Source organism: Heterocephalus glaber, unplaced genomic scaffold (assembly GCF_053883595.1).
Source record: "Heterocephalus glaber isolate CG9 unplaced genomic scaffold, H.glaber_assembly_v1.0 deba00001610, whole genome shotgun sequence".
Classification (NCBI taxonomy): domain Eukaryota; kingdom Metazoa; phylum Chordata; class Mammalia; order Rodentia; family Bathyergidae; genus Heterocephalus; species Heterocephalus glaber.
The window spans coordinates 6,558,508-6,579,864 of NW_028258381.1; the positions used below are offsets into that span (position 1 = coordinate 6,558,508).

At 35.7% G+C, this 21,357-nt stretch overlaps 1 protein-coding gene across 1 annotated transcript in view; it reads right to left on the bottom strand.

Moving 5' to 3' along the window:
- Positions 1–477: 477 nt before the first annotated feature.
- Wdr27 (WD repeat domain 27) overlaps positions 478–21,357 on the bottom strand; it is a 187,757-nt gene continuing 166,877 nt past the window's right edge. Inside the window, 2 exon segments of the mRNA XM_087196013.1 lie at positions 478–5,027; positions 18,252–18,432. Of these exon segments, the coding sequence (XP_087052139.1) occupies positions 5,006–5,027; positions 18,252–18,432 (203 nt within the window). The 3' untranslated portion in view covers positions 478–5,005.

Here is a 21,357-nt window from a genome sequence, read left to right on the forward strand (position 1 = left end):
ATACAGGTCTAGTTTTAATCTTTGGCAAGTTGAAGTGCAATTTTTCCAGCACCATTTATTAAAGAGGCTATCTTTCCTCTAGTGAGGGTGTTTGGCTCCCTTGTCAAAGATGAAATGGCTGAGTGTGTCTGGCGTTGTTTCTGCATCTTCTAATCTGTTCCACTGGTCCTCAGGTCCATTTCTTTGCCAGTGCCATGCTGTTTTTATCACAGTGGCTTTGTAGTATAGTTGCAGGTTGGGGATTGTGATACCCCCTGCCATGTCTCTGTTACCTAGAATTGCTTTTGCTATTCTGGGTCTCTTCTTGTTCCAGATGAATTTTTGGATTGTTTTCTCAAGGTCCATGAAGTATGCTGCTGGGATCTCAATTGGAATTGCATTAAATCTAGATAGCAGTTTTGGAAGTATGGCCATTTTCACTATATTAATCCTTCCTACCCAGGAGCAGAGGATATCTGTACATTTTCTGATATCATCTTCAATCTCTCTTTACAGAGTGGTATAGTTTTCAGAGAAGAGGTCTTTGATTTCTTGTGCTAGTTTGATTCCTAGGTATTTCAGTTTTTTGGATGCTAGTGTGAAAGGAATTATTTTTCCTATTTCTCTGTCAGTCTGTCATTGGTGTAGAGGAAAGCTATTAATTTTTGAGTGTTAACCTTGTAACAAGCTACTTGACTGAATTTGGTTATTAAGTCTAGAAGACTTTTGGTGGAGTTCTTGGGGTCTTCTATATAGAGTATCATGTCATCTGCAAAGAATGACAATTTGACTTCTTCATTACCTATCTTTATTCCTTTTATTTCTTTCTCTTGTCTAATTGCCGTGGCTAATGTTTCCAAAACTATATTGAACAAGAGTGGTGACAGTGGACATCCTTGTCTTGTTCCTGATTTTACTGTGAAGGATTTCAGTTTTTGACCATTTAGTATGATATTGGCTGTTGGTTTTTCAAAGATGGCTTTTATCAATTTGAGGTAGAGACCGTCTATTCCAATTTCTTATAGGGCTTTTATCATAAATGTATGTTGGATTTTGTCAAATGCTTTTTCTGTGTCTATGAAGATAACCACATGGTTTTTGTCCTTGGCTCTATTGATATAGTGTGTTACATAGATTGATTTGCGTATATTAAACCATCCCTGCATCCCTGGGATAAATCCCACTTGATCAGGGTGTATGATCTTCTTGATGACGCTCTGTATTCTATTTGCCATTATCTTATTAAGGATTTTTGCATCTATGTTCATTAGTGAGATTGGCCTATAGTTCTCCTTTCAGTTGGATCTTTCTCTGCTTTGGGGATCATGGTGATGCTTGCTTCCAGGAATGAATTTGGGAGTATTGCTTCTCTTTCCACTTCATTTAAAAGTTTAAACAGTAGTGGCAGTAGCTCCTCTCTAAATGTCTTGTAGAATTCAGCAGTGAAGCCATCAGGGCCCAGGCTTTTCTTAGTTGATAAGTTTTTAATTACATTTTCAATTTCATTGGTTGATATTGGGTTGTTCAGAATTTTTAGGTCTTCTTTGTTCAACTTTGATAATTCATATGTATCTAGGAATCTGTCCATTTCTTCTGGGTTTTCCATCTTATTGGCATATAGGTTCTGGAAGTAGGTATTGATGATCTTCTGGATTTCTGCTGGGTCTGTTGTAATTTCACCCTTTTCATTCCTAATTGCATGGATTTGGGCCTTTTCTTTCTTTTTTCTCATAAGGTTGGCTGAGGGTTTGTCAATTTTGTTGATTCGAAGAACCAAGTCTTGGCTTCATTGATTTGTTGTATCATTCTCTTAGCCTCCATTGCATTGATTTCTCCTCTGATCTTTATAATTTCCTCCCTTGTATGAGCTTTGGGGTTGTCCTGCTCTTCTTTTTCTAGAAGCTTGAGGTGCAGCATCAGGTTGTTTAGCTGGGCACACTCTGTTTTCCTAATGTGATTTTTCACTGCTATGAATTTCCTTCGTAAGACTGTTTTCATTGTGTCTCATAGATTCCGATATGTTGTATTGTCATTGTCATTTAATTGAAGGCACTGTCTGATTTCTTCTTTAATTTACTCTGTGACCCACTGGTTGTTCAGAAATGTGTTGTTCAATTTCCACGTGTTTATGAAATTTATCCAGTTTGTTTTGCTATGGTTCTCCAATTTCATCACACTATGGTCTGATAATATACAGGGGATAACTTCAATTCATTTGCACTTACTTAAACGTGTTCTATGTGTGGGTATGTGGTCTATTTTGGAGAATGACCCATGTACAGCTGAGAAGAATGTGTATTCTGATTTTGTGTGGTGGAAACATCTGTAAACATCTGTCAAGTTCATTTATTCAAGAGTTCGATTGAGTTCTAGTAATTTATTACTGATTTTTAGTCTAGTTGATCTATCTATTTGTGACAGTGGGGTGTTGAGGTCCCCCACTACAATTGTATTAGTGCATATATGACTTTTCATGTCCATTAGTATTTGTTTTATATAGTTGGGCACACTAGTGTTTGGTGCATAGATATTTATGATTGTCATCTCTTTCTCTTGGATTCTTCCCTTTTACAAGGATGTAGTGTCCTTCTTTGTCTCTCTTAATCAGTGTGGGTTTGTAATCTACTTGATCTGCCAAGAGGATAGCTACTCCTGCTTTTTTGGGGGTTCCTGTCGCATGGAGTATTGTTTTCTACACTTTAACTTTCAGTCTATGAGTTTCCTTTTGAATGAAGTGTGTTTCTTGTATGCAGCATATTGTTGGATTTTGCTTCTTGACCCATTCTGCCAGTCTATTTCTTTTGATTGGTGAATTGAGACCATTAACATTGATGGTTATAACTGAAACATATTGACTTGTCATTGCCATGACTTTTTCTTTTTGTTGGGTTTGAGTGTTCTATCTCATTTCCCTTTGAGGTTGCTGTAGGTGATCTGGAAGTCTGGTTTTGAGACTTATTTACGTGTTTTCTCATTTTGACTGGGAGGGGGGGCAGTGGGGCTGCTCTTGGCACCCACAGGGCTCACCTTCCCTGAGCTGCGAGATTTGGGACAGAGGCCAGGAGTGGTGGTATGGATGGTGGCCCAGAAGCCCCTTCCTCTGGGCTGGGAGTGGCGGGAGGGATGGTGGCCAAGAAGCCCCTTCCTCTGGAACAGGAGCAGTGGGACAGTGGCTCAGAAGCCCCTACCTCTGGGCTGGTAGCTGCGGGACAGGAGGCAGCCCAAAAGCCCTTTCCTCTGGGCTGGGAGCAGTGTGAGGGATGGTCTGAAATGCTACAATTGAGGAAGTAAAGGCCTCAGTAAAAATTTTCATACAAACACAGGCTAACATACATATATGTTTAGAGATGGCAGTTTACATTATTTTTCTCTAATCAAATGATTTCAACCCAACTTTTAAAAATAGCTTAAACTGTTATACATTAAAATATTATGAATTAAATTTCTAAATAGAAAAACAGAAGTGACAAACTGTAGTTTTTAAAATTGCCCTCCAAATGCTAATAACTTCTATCATGCCATGCCAAATTACTGTGCCTTCTTATGAAGTCAGTAAATTTATACCTAGACATCCTGAAAGTATACTTAACTATAGTCAATTCAATAGCAATTGAGTGTTTGAAAAAGTCTTTTCAGTAATCCAATACTCTGAGTAGGAATAATGAAATAGTATTTCAGTTTTATGTCTGAATGTAATTTAAATCAATTCCTAAATAAAATTTTGCCTTTGTAGCTTTTAAAGAGGGCTCTAACCTAGAATCAGCAGCAACACAGCCAGTATGTCAGTCAACTAGTTCTCATAAGATATCCCAGGCAGCTCAGTATATTTACTCTTCTTTAAAGCTAAACTGAAAACATGAACAGACTCATAGTGGACTCTGATATCAAATTTTCCAGGTTCAAATGGTAAGATATGCAAAAACATTAAGCATGTAATTTATGTTGTCATACATTATCATTAAATTAGCAAAGCAAGTTATTTTTTTGCTTTAGCTGTTTGAAATTGTGAAATTATTCAACTCTAAATCTTCTGCTCTCCTGGCTGCTTGTCTTCCCCTGAGAGAAGAAAAACACCAAACATCAAGCTTTAGTCTTTAGCAGTTCACACCCAATTTTCAATTTTAGCAAAAAAATAAAATAAAAGGAAGAACAGGAAGCTTTAAACATTTATAAACCTACTCACAATTTGAAATCCTTGAAGATCAAAACACTAAATTATATTAAATTTTAAAACCTAACAGTTTCACAAAAGTATAATCATAGAACTCAAAAGACATCTCAAATTATAACATTAATCCACTTAGCTACCTTATTCTAGAGGAGGCAAAGATTAGTAAAGCAAGGAAACATTTAATAAAATAAAATAAGAGGTTATGAATTCAATAACACAGGACTTCTAGTGACACATATGCCACTCTGTAATGATGTTACTTAAAGGTTGTTTGAAGGATACATATGTGAGCAGCTCAAAATTGTAATGCAACTGAACCATTGTCTACACTGCCCTTTTAGATATTAAGATAATGGCTCAAATTACCTTTGATCTTGTTATAGATCATGCTCAGTTTTTCAAGAAAAAATGTAGAAAACAGTGCTAACTAGTAGTCCTGATGTGGTCTCTTTGTGTAAAAGGAAAGCTATGAAGAGACAGGAAATAAGCAGTGCAGAGGATAACGGCTAATAGAATAATGTCAAAATATGGATAAAATCATAACCAATTCCAAAGGAAAAATGCCAATAAAAACAGATTAAGAAAATATACCTTTATGAAATAAAAATACACAAAAAAATATAAAAAAGCAGGTCCCAATTATTTACTGTTGCACTACAAGCTACCTCAAAGTCAAGTGGTTTAAAATAATAACTACTGTCCTACACTTGAAGACTTTGTGGGTCAGGACCTGTACGAGTTCAGTGGCGAGTCTTCTTTCGATGTTGTGCTGGCAGCCATCATGTACGAGGGCTTGAACTGCTAAAGGGGTCCCTAGATGGCCTCCACAGCAGGGTGGGCTTCTCATGGTGTGGTTCAGTTTTCAAGGATGAACATTCTAGCAAACAAAGTAGAAGCTGCATCAGCTTTCACAGGTGGAGTTTGGAAACTGTATAGCATCCTCTCTGTCACAATTAGTGAAAATAGCCACAAAACACCAAGGATTGAGGATGAATCTAAGTCAAAGCATTTGTAGCCACATTGTACAATTTTGAATTCAGAATTCCATTGGTCATACTGATTCAAAATTCTGAGGCAGTAAATAAACTCATTTATCCACTTTGACATATTCATATATGTTCAGAGACGATAACTTCTAGAAAACAGCTAGGCATCAAGTAGGAGAATCAATGAGTAGAATATGACATTCTGAGCAGTAAATCACTCATAAGCAATATTTGGAAGGAGCTATTAGAACAGAAACAGTAACATGTGCTGGAAATCGTACTCAGTTATTCATTTGTCAAACCAACATGTAGACAGTGTCTACCATTTCCTGAGTCCTGACATAACACTGCAGAAGTTGGGACAGATCTCTACCCTCACTGCTTGGAGAAGTGGATACCAGAAGGCAGGAGGAGGGCAGGGTGGCACTTGGCAGAGCCCAGTAATCAGCACATGTAGCATAGCATAGTGGCTTTACTGTTATTGCAGAATGAAAGTGTGACGCCATGGAAACTACACAGTCTCACTGTGGACAAATCCAGGTTTAGAAAAGACTCACTTCATTTCAGAATGAATAGAGAAAAAACAGTAAAATTAACACTCCACAATAAAATCTAATAAGATGACTATAAGAATCTACAGATAGCTAGATCAATTGGGAACATAAAATTTTAAGATGCCAAATAAAATATTATCAAATAAAGTTATTCAACATATTAAAGAGAATTATACTAAGATGAAGTTATATTTCAAAGAACAGGTTGGTTTAACAATTTTATAAACATCATTCTTGATGTACCATAACAGAAAAAAATAAACACATGATCATTTCAATAGCTGAAGAAATTGCATGTGCTAAAATTTAGCATCCATTCAGAAAGAAAAGGGAATTTCTTCATTTGACAAATGATAGTCACAAGAATAATAATAAAATAACACTACAACCAATATCAATCTTAGTGGTAAAATGTTCACAGATTTTTCTGTGCAGTTGAGAACAAGATCTCACTATATGCATTCAGTAGTGCACTAAGAAACAAAAGATAAATAAAAGTGTTAGAACTTGAAAGGAAGAAATAAAACTGCCATTATTCAGATTATGTATAAGAACTTTCAAGAAGAAATAAACTCTCCATTTGTCGATTATGTGATTATATACAATAAAATCTACTAGTGTGTACTACCACGAAGAGTATTTATTGAATATGAGTGAATGTAGAAAAATTAATTGCATAATGAGCAAAAAAAATAGAAAATAATTTTAAGATATCCTTCAAATATCATCTGAAATATCAAGTACTTAAAAGAAATTTAAAAGGTATATAAAATGGGCTGAGGCAAAAAAAAAAAAAAGTAAAACATTATTGAGAGAACACCTAAATAAAAAGTAATGCAGTACTCATGGATTATGATACTTGCTTGCAATATCCCTTCCCAAATTTATCTATTAATTCCATATGATTCCAGCCAGAGATCCATAGGTTTTTATGAAATTGAACAAGATAATTTGATATTAATATAAAAATTAAAATGGAAGAAAATATAGCTAAGACAATTTTTTAAAAGGACAAAGCAAGATAACTAAGTGCTAAGACATTATAAATGTAGTATAGTTAAAATAATGTGGAATAAAAACTAGAATATGCAAACAGACAAAAATATTAGAATCAACTATTCAGAAACATATCCACATATTTATTTTCTTAAGGAGAGAAAAAGAGTGGGGAGGGAAGGAGAGAAGAGAGAGAAAGAAAGAGAGGGAGAGAGACAGACCTGTGCTATACATAGTGGTGAAGAGAGGGTAATCTTCTCAACAGATGGTTCTGGGAGAAATTACCTAAAATGTAAAACAAATTGAACTTGAAACATATTTCATCCCATTCACAAAAGCAACTTCTAGCAAGACTGATGCTCTTAATGTGAAAGAGAAAACTATAAAGCTCTTAAGAATATAAAGGAAAATACTGTATGTTCATGACTTTGGAGTAAGGAATGACTATTAAAACTGGAAGCAGACATGGATATAAAATGAATTGATGAACTACACTATAATACATCCATCCATAGGTGCATGGATCTCACCAATTCACACCAGAAATTATCCTAAAAGACAAGTCAACCAGTTAAACATCTGCAACACATACAACTGACAAAATGTCATTCATTTTACAAAAAACAAAAATGATAAATAACCAGATAAATTGAATGACACCAAATTGTTACTTAATAAAAGATCATTCCTAATAGAAATAAACATACAATATTTAAAAGCACTGAAACACATCAATAACTAGAAAAGTGTAAATTTAAAGGGTAATATAACCCTACCACATGTGCATAAGGAAAAAAAAAACTGAAAGACTGACAACACCAAGTGTTGCTTAGGATGTGCAGGAACTGAAGCTCCCACTCATGGATGGTGCATATTTAAATTGGTAGCTCTTTTTAAAGACATTGATTTTATTTACTATGGTTGAAAATACAGATAATTTAATTAGATATCTTGTAGGCAGTTAGACAGGGCCAGCCCATGAGATGCCAATGTGGAGGACAGCAGAGGAGCCAAAATGGAGGACAATCAAGACACATTCACTGAAAGCCAACACTGAAAAGAAGAGAAACTACTACACCCCCCTAGCATGAATAGCAGTGATTGATATTCTGAATAGCTATCAGTCACCTGGGTGAGGGACCAATATCTTCCAAGAAAGATCCCTGACCCATCCCTTACCACTGAAAATCCTTGCTCAATCCTTCTATGCTTGCTGAGTGACTTTGACTTGTTTCCCCATTGGATCCCCATTTAATCAATATTACCTAACTGACTATACTTGTCATAACCTTATTTATGGTTCATAGTTTTGTCCCTCTTGTGATTTCTCACTAGATCAATATTACCTAAGCAACTATACTTGGAATCTCATTAGTTGACTGTAGTTTTGTCCTACCTTGAACCTGACTCACCTCATGGCTTTGTCCCATAAAACACCTTTGGGAAATTGGGTGAGTTGGTGCCCCCCTTCTGTCTTAGACAGAAGTTTTCTTTCTCTCAATAAATTTTTTCCTACTCTTAAAAAAAATGAAAAAAAGAAAATATACCTATGAACCATCAACCCCTTCCCTAACATGTACATATGTACATTTAAAAATATCATAAAAATTTATATCAGAATGGTTCATGACCAAAACTAACTAAATAAAACATACTATGTGCCATTTATAAAAAGCTCAAAGGCAAGTAAGATTTGTTTTAGAAATGCAGACTTTTAAGACTAAATATGAAAGCAAATAAATTTGGTGATCATGAAAGTCAGAATACAAATGAGTCTGAGGAAATACACACAGAAATTATGAGGATAAAGCTCACTGATAGAACATTAAGTTATGCACATTTGTTTGGCAATACATCTTTAATATATTAACTTCAAAAGAAAAAGAAAAAGGAGAGATGATAATACGAACATTAAAAACAAAAATATCTCACTGCAAACATATTTTGTAAGATGTTGGGTGATAATGTCAAGTCAAAAACAAAAGGCATGTTTAATGTGAATACATCACAGCCATTTCAAGTAACACAATATAAATCCTGTCTATAATAACTGAAATTTCTTTATTATTGGAAGTTTTACTGTATTATAATTTTAAAGCTACCCTCAAAATAGATTAGAATTAAAAAAGAATATCTGCTCTGATACAATGTTTATAGAGATATTGAATAAAATTATGGAAGGTCATAAAATGAGCAAAAGCCAGGAATTTAGCTCAGTGGTTCCGCTGCCTGCCTTGCAAACACAAGGACCCAAGTTCAATGCCCGGTAACAAAAAAATACTACTAAATAAAATAAAATAAGGAGCATGAATGTCAAAAATTAAGAATCAGAGTTATCATTTATCATATGTTCTCCATAATATGTGAAATCTAAAAGACATTCATTGGATTGCCTACTTAAAAAACTTAAGAGATAGAGTCACCCGCAGCACCCAGGAAGATCCTTCCGGGCTGCAATATCACTGCCCCCAATGTGAAGAGCAGAGCCACCCACAGTGTGGAGAAGGTGAGCCACGTGGGTGCCAGCAGCACACACCCCTCCACCCACCTGCATTGAAATGAGAAAAAATGTCAAGGAAGCTCTCCCACCACCATTCCACACTCCTAGGGCAGAGAAGTTGAGCCAGTCCAAGCACCCAGAAGGAAGCTTCCCCACCACCATTCCATGCTCCTAGGGCAGAGAAGGTGAGCTGTGCAGGCACCAGAAGTGCACCCCCCACACACGTGGAAATAAGAAGACAAATAAACAAGCCTCAAAAACAGACTTCCAGATCACCTACAGCAACCTCAAAGGGAAACGAGATGGAACAATCTGATACTCAACCACCTGGACTCTCTGAACTGGCAACAATAGAGGATCTGGGAAAAATGAAATCAGAAATAATTACTCAGATAACAGCAAAGACTGTGCTCATAGTGCAAGACATGATTAATAAATCTAGAGAGGACACAGATAAAAAAATAGAGGATCTGAGGAACATGATGGAATCCCAGCAGAGGAAACAAATGGAATCCATAAAACAGATGCAAACAGATTTTGAGAAGATTAAAAACTCCATCAAAAGTCTGTGCAACAGAATGAACCAATGTTCAGATATAGAAGATAAGATTGCAATTAATGACCACGAAAAGAAAAATTGTAAGGGAACATGAGAAATCAATCCAGCAGCTAGATGATACAAAGAAGAATAAAATAAGACTGATTGGAGTCAATGAAGAAAGAGGAGAGAGTGCAGATGACATAAAAAAAACTCTTCACAGAAGTGATGGCAGAAAACTTCCCAAGGAGGGGAAAGAAATCGACATACAGATAAGTGAGGCATGTAGGACTCCAGCTAGCCTTGATCAAAAAAAACTACACATAGGCATATAATAGTTAGGATTCCAGAAATCCAACAGAAGAACAAAATTCTACAAGCAGTGGAAGAAAAGAAACAAATCATATACAAAGGAAAGCCCATCAGAATCACAGCAGACTTCTCAATGCAAACCCTCAAGGCAAGAAGAGCTTGGAGTGATGTATTTCAAGCCCTAAAGGAAAAGAGCCTCCAACCCAGATTGATGTACCCTGCAAAACTATCTTTCAAAATGGATGGAGAAATAAGATACTTTCATGATAAAGAGCACCTCAGGAACTTCATGAATACCAAACCAGCACTCCAAAAAATTTTAGACAATGCTCTAGGAAAAGACAATGAGGATCACAACCCCAGGAAGCCCAGCAGAATAAATCCATTGGGCGTGACATATTAAAGGCAAAGGAGGAGAATCCAATAAAAAGAAAAAGTCATGACAAGGCTTTTAAAACTTTTAACTTCATCTCCCTAAGAAGTGTATAACTCAATCTTGTTATTGTACTGATAAGTATTTTTCTGATTCTAGAGTTGCACACCTTTCCTGGTGCTGTACTGGCTATTTATCATCTTCTTATGTCTACATTTTAATTGGGTTGTCTATTAATGAGCTGTACGAGTTCTTGAAACATTTTGGTCATAGGTTATATGCATTGTAAATGTGGTCTGTTTAGGACTACTTTTCATGTTAATGATGTCATTTAAAGTTCTAAATTTTGATGGAATCTCATTTATCAATTTTTTTCTTTATTACATCATGTTTTTTGTATCCTAAGTAGTTCTTGCCTACCCTAAATTCATAAATATTTTCCCTTATAAATTCTTCTTAAAGTTTTATGCTTTTAGGCTTTCATATTTAGGTTCATAGATCCCTTCAAGTTATTTTTATGTATGGAAATAAAGGGTTGAGGTTAATTTGTTATATACAGATACCAGGTGTTCTAGTGTCATTTGCTGTAAACACTATCTTTTCTTTGGCTCTTGAATTGAGTTTATATTCTATAAAACGCTAATGTTAAATAATCTTTCAAAACTCAGTGGAACACATATGTGTGGTTCTACTTCTAGATTCTTTGTTTTATTCAAATGATCTATATGTCTTTCCTTACACCAACACTGCCTTGATTACTGTAGCTTTAGAACAAGTCTTAAAATTAGGCATTAAATGTCTTCCAACACAGTTTTTTTTTAACTTTTCTAGGTCCTTTGTACTCCTACATAACTTTTAAATTTCAATATCCAATTCTTCATTTATAGCAAGTATACACAGACCTGAATTTTTATATAGACCTTGTGTTTTCTAATCCTGCTAAATTCAAATACAAGGTCTAGGGGCTCCTAGAGACTTCTTAGTATTTTCTCTGTAGATGATCATTTCATAACATATAAAGACTTTACTTATACCTTGCCAATCCTATCTTAATTGTGTCATTTTATTGCCAGACTATTTTGGTTGGTCCTAGGTTTCAAAGTTTAATGGACAGATAAAGCGTAAGCATATCTGCCCTTGTTCCCCACCTTAAGGAGAAAGCATTGTATCCTCTTCATTCAAATAAGGTGTTCTCACTAGAAGTATGGAGTACAAGTCTTTAATCTGTTGAGAAGGTTCTGTTCTACTTCTAGTCTCCTGATAGCTTCTACCATGAACAGCTGTGGAATTTAGTCTGATACTTTTTCTCCAACTAGTGACAGGATCATATGGCTTTTTCCTTTCCTCTGTTAATGATGACTTTTGGGGGTGGATCTTCCATGCTGAACCAACACTGCCATCCCTATAATAAAACCACTTTCTACATACTGCCAGATCTAACTTCTAATAGCTTATTTTGTTGAACAAATTTCTATCATTGTTCATACTTTTTTCTTCTATTATCTTTATCCAGTTTGAGGATTAGCACAATGTTGAGTTCCTAAAATGAGGGGAGAAGTGTTCCTTTTTTTTCTGCTTTAAATGCTAGATATAATTTATCAGTTAAAATGTATATGAGCCTGTTATTGTCATACAGGTAGGTTTTCAAGGTAGAAATATACTTTCTTTAATGGGTGCTATTCAAATTTTATATTTCTTCCAGAGTTAGTTTCATTAATTTGTCTTCCAAGGTACTTCTTAGAAGTTGTCAAATTTATTTCAAAACAGATTTTTGAAATATGCTTTCTATATCCTTTTAAATTCTGTAACATCTGTGGTAATGTCTCCTAGATCTTAATATTTTAATTTTAAGAATATGTAATTGATATTGTGTAATAGAAAGTAAAAGTCTAGGGGGGTGGGGGAAGTGGGAGGGGTGAGGGGAAAGAGGGGAAAAAATACGAGAAAGGGAATAATATAGAAATGGGATCTTTACAAGTGGGGAGGAGTGGAGGGGGTGAGGGTAGGGCAGGGGAAGGGGGAAAAAAATAAGAACCAAGATACTCATGTAATGGTACAAGATCCCAATGATGTATGTAAATGTATTTTATACCTAAAATGTACCGATAAACTTAATGGTGGAAGAAAAAGAAAAAAAAAATGAGAAGACACACAAAAAAGTCTCAAAACCACACTTCCAGATCACCTACAGCAACCCCAAAGGGAAATGAGATGGAACAATCTGATATTCAATCATCTGGACTCCCTGAACTGTCAACGAAAGAGGATCTTGAAAAAATGAAATCAGAAATAATTTCTCAGATAACAGCCAATTGTGCCGATAGTGCAAGACATGACTAATAAAACTAGAGAGGACACAGATAAAAAAAATAGAGGATATGAGGAACATGATGGAATTCCAACATAGGAAACAAATGGAATCCATAAAATAGATGCAAACAGATTTCCAAGACATTAAAAATTCCATTGAATGTCTATGCAGCAGAATAAGCCAATGTGAGGACAGAATTTCAGATATAGAAGATATGATTGCAATTAGTGACCAGGGAAAGAAAATTTTCTTTAAAATGCTAAGGGACCACAACTAATCAATCCATCAGCTGCTAGATGATGCAAAGAAGAATAACATAAGACTGATTGGAGTCAATGAAGAAACAGGAGAGAGTGCAGATGACATAAAAAAACTGTTCACAGAACTGATAGCAGAAAGCTTCCTAGCTAGGGGAAAAGAACTTGACATACAGATAAAGGGGCACATAGGACTCCAACTAGCCTTGATCAAAAAAAATTGACACATAGGCATATAATAGTTAAGTTCCCAGAAACCCAAGAGAAGAACAAAATTTTACAGGCAGTTAGAGAAAAAAAACAAATCATGTACAAAGGAAAGCTCATCAGAATCATAGCAGACTTCTCAATGCAAACCCTCAAGGCAAGAAGAGCTTGGAGTGATGTATTTCAAGCCCTAAAGGAAAACAGCCTCCAACCCAGATTGATGTGCCCTGAAAAACTATCTTTGAAAATTAATGGAGAAATAAGATACTTTCATGACAAAGAGCACCTTAGGAACTTCATGAATACCAAACCAGCACTCAAAAAAAACTTTAAACAATATCCTAGGAAAAGACAATGAGGATCACAAGCCCAGGAAGCACAGCAGAATGAACCCATCGGGTTCGACAAGAAATTAAATGAAAAGGGGGAGAATGCAACAAAAAGAAAAAGTCATGACAATGATAAATCAATAGGTGTCAGTTATAATCATCAATTTTAATGGTGTCAATTAAATAATCAAAAGAAATAGACTGGCAGAATGGTTCAAGAAGCAAGATCCACCAATATGCTGCATACAAGAAACACATGTCATTCAAAAAGAAACTCACAGACTGAAAGTTAAAGGGTGGAAAATAATATTCCATGTGACAGGAACCCCCCAAAAAGCAGAAGTAGCTATGCTCTTTGAATATCAAGTGGATTTCAAACCAACACTAATTAAGAGAGACAAAGAAGGACAACACATCCTTGTAAAGGGAACAATCCAAGAGGAAGAGATGACAATCATTAATATATATGCACCAAACACTAGTGCACTGAACTATATAAAACAAATACTAATGGACATGAAAAATGATATAAGCACTAATACAACAGTAGTAGGGAACCTCAATACCCCACTGTCACAAATAGATAGATCAACTAGACAAAAAATAAGCAATGAAATACTAGAAATCCATCAAACTCTTGAACGAATGAACTTAACAGATGTTTACAGAGTGTTCCACCCCATAAAATCAGAACATACATTCTTTTCAGCTGTACATGGGTCATTCTCAAAAATAGATCACATACTTGCTCATAGAACATGTTTAAGTAAGTGCAAAGGAATTGAAGTTATCCCCTGTATGTTACCAGACCATAGTATGATGAAATTAGAAATTAATAGCTAAAGAAAGTGCAAGAATTTTTAAACACATGCAAATTGAACAACACATTTCTGAATAACCAATGGGTCACAGAGGAAATTAAAGAAGAAATCAGACAGTTCCTGAAATTTAATGACAATGACAATACAACACATCAGAATCTATGGTACATAATGAAAGCAGTCTTATGTGTGAAATTCATAGCAGTGAATACTCATATTAGGAAAACAGAGTGAGCAAATTAAACAAGCTGTGCTGAAACTCAAGCTTCTAGAAAAACCAGAGCAGAACAAACCTAAACATCATACAAGGGAGGAAATTATAAAGATCAGAGCAGAAATCACTGCAATGGAAACTAAGAGAATGATACAAAACAAATCAATGAAGCCAAGAGTAGGTTCTTCAAAAGAATCAACAAAATTGACAAACCCTTAGCCAACCTTATCAGAGAAAGGAAAGAAAAGGCCCAAATCCATGCAATTAGGAAAGAAAAGGGTGAAATTACAACAGACCCAGCAGAACTCCAGAGAATCATCAATACCTACTTCCAGAACCTATACGCCAATAAGATGGACAACGCAGAAGAAATGGACAGATTCCTAGATATGTATGAATTGCCAAATTTGAACAAAGAGGACCTAAAATTTCTAAAAAATCCAATACCAATCAATGCAATTGAAAACATAGTTAAAAACTTACCAACAAAAAAAAAGCCCAGGTCCTGATGGCTTCACTGCTGAATTCTACAAGACATTTAGAGAAGCATTACTGCCACTACTCTTTAAACTATTCAATAAAATTGAAAGGGAAGTAATACTTTCAAATTCACTCCTGTAAGGAAGCTTCACCTTGATCCCCAAAGCAGAGAAAGACCCAACCAAAAAAGAGAACTATAGGCCAATCTCACTAATGATTATAGATACAAAAACCCTTAGTAAGTATTGGCAAACAGAAGGTAGAAGATCATCAAGAAGATCATACAACCTGATCAAGTGGGATTCATCTGAGGGATGCAGGGATGGTTCAACATATGCAAATCAATCAATGTAATATACTATATCAATAGAAAACCATATGATTATCTCAATAGATGCAGAAAAAGCATTTGACAAAATCCAACATGAAATTTATGATGAAAACCTTACAAAAAAATTGGAATGAATAGTCTCTACCTGAATCTGATAAAAGCCATCTGTGAGAAACCAACAGCCAATATCATATTAAATGGTCAAAAACTGAAACCCTTCACACTAAAATCAGGAATCAGGATATCGACTATCACCACTCCTGTGCAATACAGTTTTGGAAATGTTTGCCATTGCAATTAGACAAGAGAAAAATTAAAAGGAATAAAGATAGGAAATGAAGAAGTCAAATTGTCATTATTTGCAGATGACATGCTACTCTATATAGAAGACCAAAGAACTCTACCAGAAGTCTTCTAGACTTAATAACCAAATAGGTGGATACAAGGTCAACACCCAAAAATCAATAGCTTTCCTCTATACGAACAATAGACTCACTGAGACAGAAATAGGGCAAATAATTCCTTTCACAATAGCATCCAAAAAGCCAAAATACCTAGGAATCAACCTAACAAAAGAAATCAAAGACTTCTTCTCTGAAAACTATAGCACTCTGAAAAGAGAGATTGAAGAGGATATCAGAAAATGGAAAGACATTCCTTGCTCCTGGGTAGGAAGAATCAACATAGTGAAAATGGCCATATTTCCAAAACTGCTATATAGATTCAATGCAAACCCAACTGAAATCCCAGCAGCATACTTCAAGGACCTTGAGAAAACTATCCGAAAATTCATTTGGAACAAGAAGAGACCAAGAATAGCAAAAGCAATTCTAGGTAATGGAGACATAGCAGGGGTATCACAACCCTCAAGTTGAAACCATACTATAAAGCTACTGTGAGAAAAACAGCATGGTACTGGAAAGAAACAGACCTGAAGACCAATAGAACAGATTAGAAGATGCAGAAACAACTCCAAACACACTCAGCCACCTCAGCTTTGACAAAGGAGCCAAACACCCTCACTATAGGAAAGATAGCCTCTTTGATAAATGGTGCTAGAAAATTTGGGTGTCAACATGCAAAGATTAAAACTAGACCTATATCTCTCACCATGCACTAAACTAAAATCTAAAGGGATTAAAGATCTAAATATTAAAACAGAAATGCTAAACCAGCTGGAACAGAAGTTAGGTAGAACTCTTGAAGACATTGGTGTAAGCAAAACATTAAAAAGTGTAGGAAAAGATTTTATGAACAAAACCTCAGTTGCCCATGAGCTAGCACAAACAATCAACAAGTGGGCTCTCTTCCTATTAAAAATCTTCTGCACAGCAAGAGACACCACCAAAGAGGGAAGAAACAACCCACAATGTGGGAAAAAATATTCACCTGCTGTTCTTCAGACAGAGGTCTACTATCTAGAATCTATAAAGAACTTAAAAAAATCAGACCTCCCAAATTTAAAGACCCAATCTGAAAATGGGGATCTGAAATAAAGACATTTCTCAGACAAAGAACTAGAAATACCAAATAAACATATGAGAAAATGTTCAACATCACTGGTCATTTGAGAAATGCAAATGAAAACAACGCTGAGATTCCATCTCCAGAAAGAATGGCTGCTATCAAGAAATCAACCAATAACAAATGCTGGTGGGGCTGTAGGGAAAGAGGAACCCTGCTCCACTGCTGTTGGGAGTGTAGACTGGTGCAACCACTGTGGAAATCAGTATGATGATACCTCAAAAAACTAGGACTGGAAGTCTCATTTGACCCAGCTATTCTCCTGCTGGGTGTCTTCCCCCAAAGAATTAAAAGAATTATACCACAGTGACATATCTGTACCCATGTTCATAGAAGCACAATTTGAAATAGGTAAAACTTGGAAGCAGTCCAATTGCCCATCAACTGGAGGCTGGATAAAGAAAATGTGTTTTTTTTTAATAAAATGGAGTACCATTCTGCCATAAAAAGTAAGAAATTAGAGACATTAATAGCTAAATGTATGCACATTGATGTGATACTCATAAGTGAAATAAATAGGACACACGTGTAAATACTGAATAGTTTCTCTAGTGTGAGAAACTGAAAGTGCAAATAAGGACTAAAAGGTGTAATAGATAATGTGAAATAGGAAGAAAGGGGGCAAAGGGGTAGGGGAAATGAGAGGGGTAGGGGAAAGGAAAGAAGGGAATGGAATTAATATGAGAAAATGAAAAAATAGAAACAAAGTCTTTGTAAATAGGTAGGGATAGTGGGATTGAAGGGAAGGCAGAGGAAAGGGGAAAAATAAGAACCAAGAGAGATTATGTAAAGGTGCAAATTTCCAATGATGAATGTCATTATATTGTATACCTAAAATGTACCAATAAAATTAATTAAAAAAAAACCTTAAGAGTACCATGTAAGTGTTCAACAAAGTAATTATTTAACAGTTGGAAAAAAATGCTAAGTCATGCAGTATAAAAACAGCGTATATGGACTACTTCAGTGATGTAAAGATAATTAATCATCCATATTTACTCTATACTGTGAGACCTAACTAACTCCATTTTAAAGTTTGACTCCATCTTAAATATAAGACAGTAAAGTGGCCTTGACTAAATTCCACTTCACTGAAGTCAACTATTCCCCTAGTCTCCTTTGTGCCCATAAACTAATGATAAAATGTCCTTGCTGTGGGACAACAGATAAAAAAAAGAGACACAGCTCCTAACTCAATCCTCTGTCTGCCCAGAAAACAGATGTTCCTGGGCCCATTACCTATAGAACATTCTGTCAATTTGCTGATTGTTCCTTTTTCCCATAAACTCTACATGTAGCCACCCCTCAACCCCCATGCTTGCTAAATATCAACCAATCATGTAACTGCTAAATGGAACATCCCCAAACCTTGCGGTAGCCACAATAAAAAGCCTGCTGATTTGGAATTCGAGGCTCTCAATCCTGATCCACTGCGTAGGTGACAGTTGAGTGCCCCTGCTCGCGCTTGAATAAATGATCCTCGTGTGTTTACATCGGAAATGACTCCTTGGTGGTCTTTGGGGACTTCGCGATCTGGGCACAACAATACCTATTATAATTTTTAAAAAATACAAGTAAAATGAAAGATAAATTTAAAATTTGTGAATGTTCTATATAGTTTTTAAAATAACTTTTAAAAGAGACATACAATTAAAACACGAATATGCAGAAAAATCACATCATGTTCTTGGATAATATGTAAAATTATAAGGATCTAAATTCTGAGCAAATTAGTCTGTGAGTTGGCTGTATTCCTAATCAAAGCCTCAAGGTGACTAAATAACTTCAATTTCATTGGAAGAAGTAAACATACATGATAGAGCTTTTAGAGTCTTCTAAGTAAAGGCACATATCTGCAAATAGAGATAATTTGAGTTCTTTTTTCCCATTGTGATAGCCAACTTGACTCCATTTGTGTAAAGTGGAGTAATTCCTGGTGGTCACCTTCCCCTTCCTCCTTGGGAGTCCCCTGTTAATGCACCACAAAAGGCTACAACCTGTGTGAATCTGCAAATATGTTACTTTTACTGCCCTGTAAACAGGATGCTCTGCACCTGTGTGAGTCTGCAAGTATGCTATCTTTACTATTTTGTAAACAGAAAACTCTGCACCTGTGTGATACTTCGTTTTAATTAAACTGTGTGAAACTTTCCCAACCCCCAGGGCCTTAGCAAGTTCTGCTCCTGTGAAATTCTGCTTGTGTCCCCCCTCTCCCTAAGCACTCCCCAAATAGAAGAGCCCTTAAAAGGACCCTGCAAACTGCCTCTCCTTTGTCCAGAGCTTTTCTGGTATGAGCCATTCTCCAAGGCTGGCTTATAATAATAATAAAGGACTCTAATTCAGAGAGTGGCCCATCTCTATTGTTCCAACTCACCTGGCTCTATAGCACCATTTGCATCCTTTGTCTAAATGCTCTGATTAAAATTTCAACTAATATATTGAACAGGATTGATAAGAGTAGACACCTTTGTCTCTTGATGTTTAGGGAAATGCTTTCAGATTTTGCCCATTCAAGAGGATGTGGCTGTGAGTTTGTTTTATGTATGTTTTATTACATAGAGTAAGCTCCTTCTACACCGAGTTTCTTCAGGTTTTTTTTTATTATCATGAATAGAAGTTTAATTCTGTTGAAAGTTTTTTTCAGCATCTATTTAGATAATAAGATTTTTATCTTTGATTCTATTTATGTGGTGTACTACACTTAACTGATTTATGAATACTGAACCATACTTCCACCTCCAAGACAAAACTGACTTAATCATATAATTTTTAATATGGTGTTGTTGAATTGTTTGTAAGAATTTTATTCAGGAATTTGTATTTATGTTTATAAGGACCTTGGTGTGTACTTTTGGTTTGTTGTTGAGTCTTTATGTAGTTTTTGGTATCAGTGAAACTAATGTTGGCTTTGTAGAATTAAATTAGGCACATTCTTTCCCTTTGTATTTCATGGACCATGGAATGTTGATGTTCTTTAAATGTCTGGTAAAATTCAGCAGTCAGTCTACCTGGTTCTGGGCTTTTGTTTGTTTAGAGACTTTTACTACTGCTTTCATCTCATTGCTTCTTACTGATCTTTTGTGTGTGTGCATATGTACTTATGTGTATGTAGGTGTATATGTGTGATATTAGATGTGTGTGTGTGTGTGTGTGTGTGTATTACTACTATTACTAGTTATTGAACCCCTGGCTTTTGCACTGAGCTACATCCTCACATCTTTTTGCTTTTATTTTGAAGCAGGGCCTTGCTTAATTGCCCAGGAAGAAGTGGAACTTGCAGTTCTCCTTCCTCAGACTAAATGCTGGGATTACAGGTGTGTGCCAAGACACCTGGCTCTGTTGGTTTTTTTATATCCTCCTTAGTTCAATTTTGGTAGGCTGCATGTATCTAGAAATTTATTCATTTATTCTGGATTTTCTAATTTATTGGAATGTAAGTTTTCAAAATAGCACCTAATAATCCTCTGAAATTCAGGTATCTGTTGTAATACTGTGGTTTTCACCTGTAATTTAATTAGTTTGGGTCTTTTTTCTCTTTCTTTTTGGAATTATGACAGAGTTTATCTATCAGCCTCAATATTTATAGATCTGATAAATTTAGCAAAGTGACAGGATACAAAATCAACATATAAAAATAGCTTTCCTATACACCAGTAATGAACCTAGTAAAAAACAATCCCATTCGCAATAGGTTCAAAAATAAATGAATAAAATACCTACAAATGAGCTTAATCAAGGAGGTAAAATACCTCTCCAATGAAAATTACAGAACACTGAAGAAAGAAATTGAAAAAGAAACGATGTAAAAAGCTCCACTGTGCATGGAGCAAGAGAATTAGTATTACTAACTAGCAGTATTAACCATATTACTGAAAGCACTCTGCCAATTCAATGCAATTCTCATCAAAACACCAAAGGTATTCTTCAAAAAACTAAAACAAAACAAAAAACCCTGAAACTCATTTGGAACACAAAAGACCCAGAAGAGCCAATGAAATTCCGAGCAAAAAGAAACAGACATCACAATACCCAATTTCAAAATATACCATGGAGAGGCTTGGCCAGAGGTATGTATGAGATGAATATGCAGAGATAAGGGACTTTGGGAGGCACACACCGAAAAACCCCCTGGAATTCATGGTTAGATGTTAAAAATCTACAGGACCACAAGTACAAGTAGGATCCAAACACACTGCCTAAAGGAAAGAATGCTCTGGGGCCCAGGGATTTAGCTCAGTGGTTCTGCCGCCTGCCCTGAAAGTGCAAGGTCCAGAGTTTGATCCCCAGTACCAAAAACAAAAACAAATGCTCTGATCTTTGTCCTCCCCATACTGCAATTTACGTTTAGATTGGTCCCAAGGTCAGTCATTCAACAGACCACCCTGGCCTCCTGTCCTGCCCCTGTCCCCTACATGAGTTGCTGCCCAGATGGTCTTAATTTTTCTCTTATCCTTGCTTCCTGGTTCTATTAATA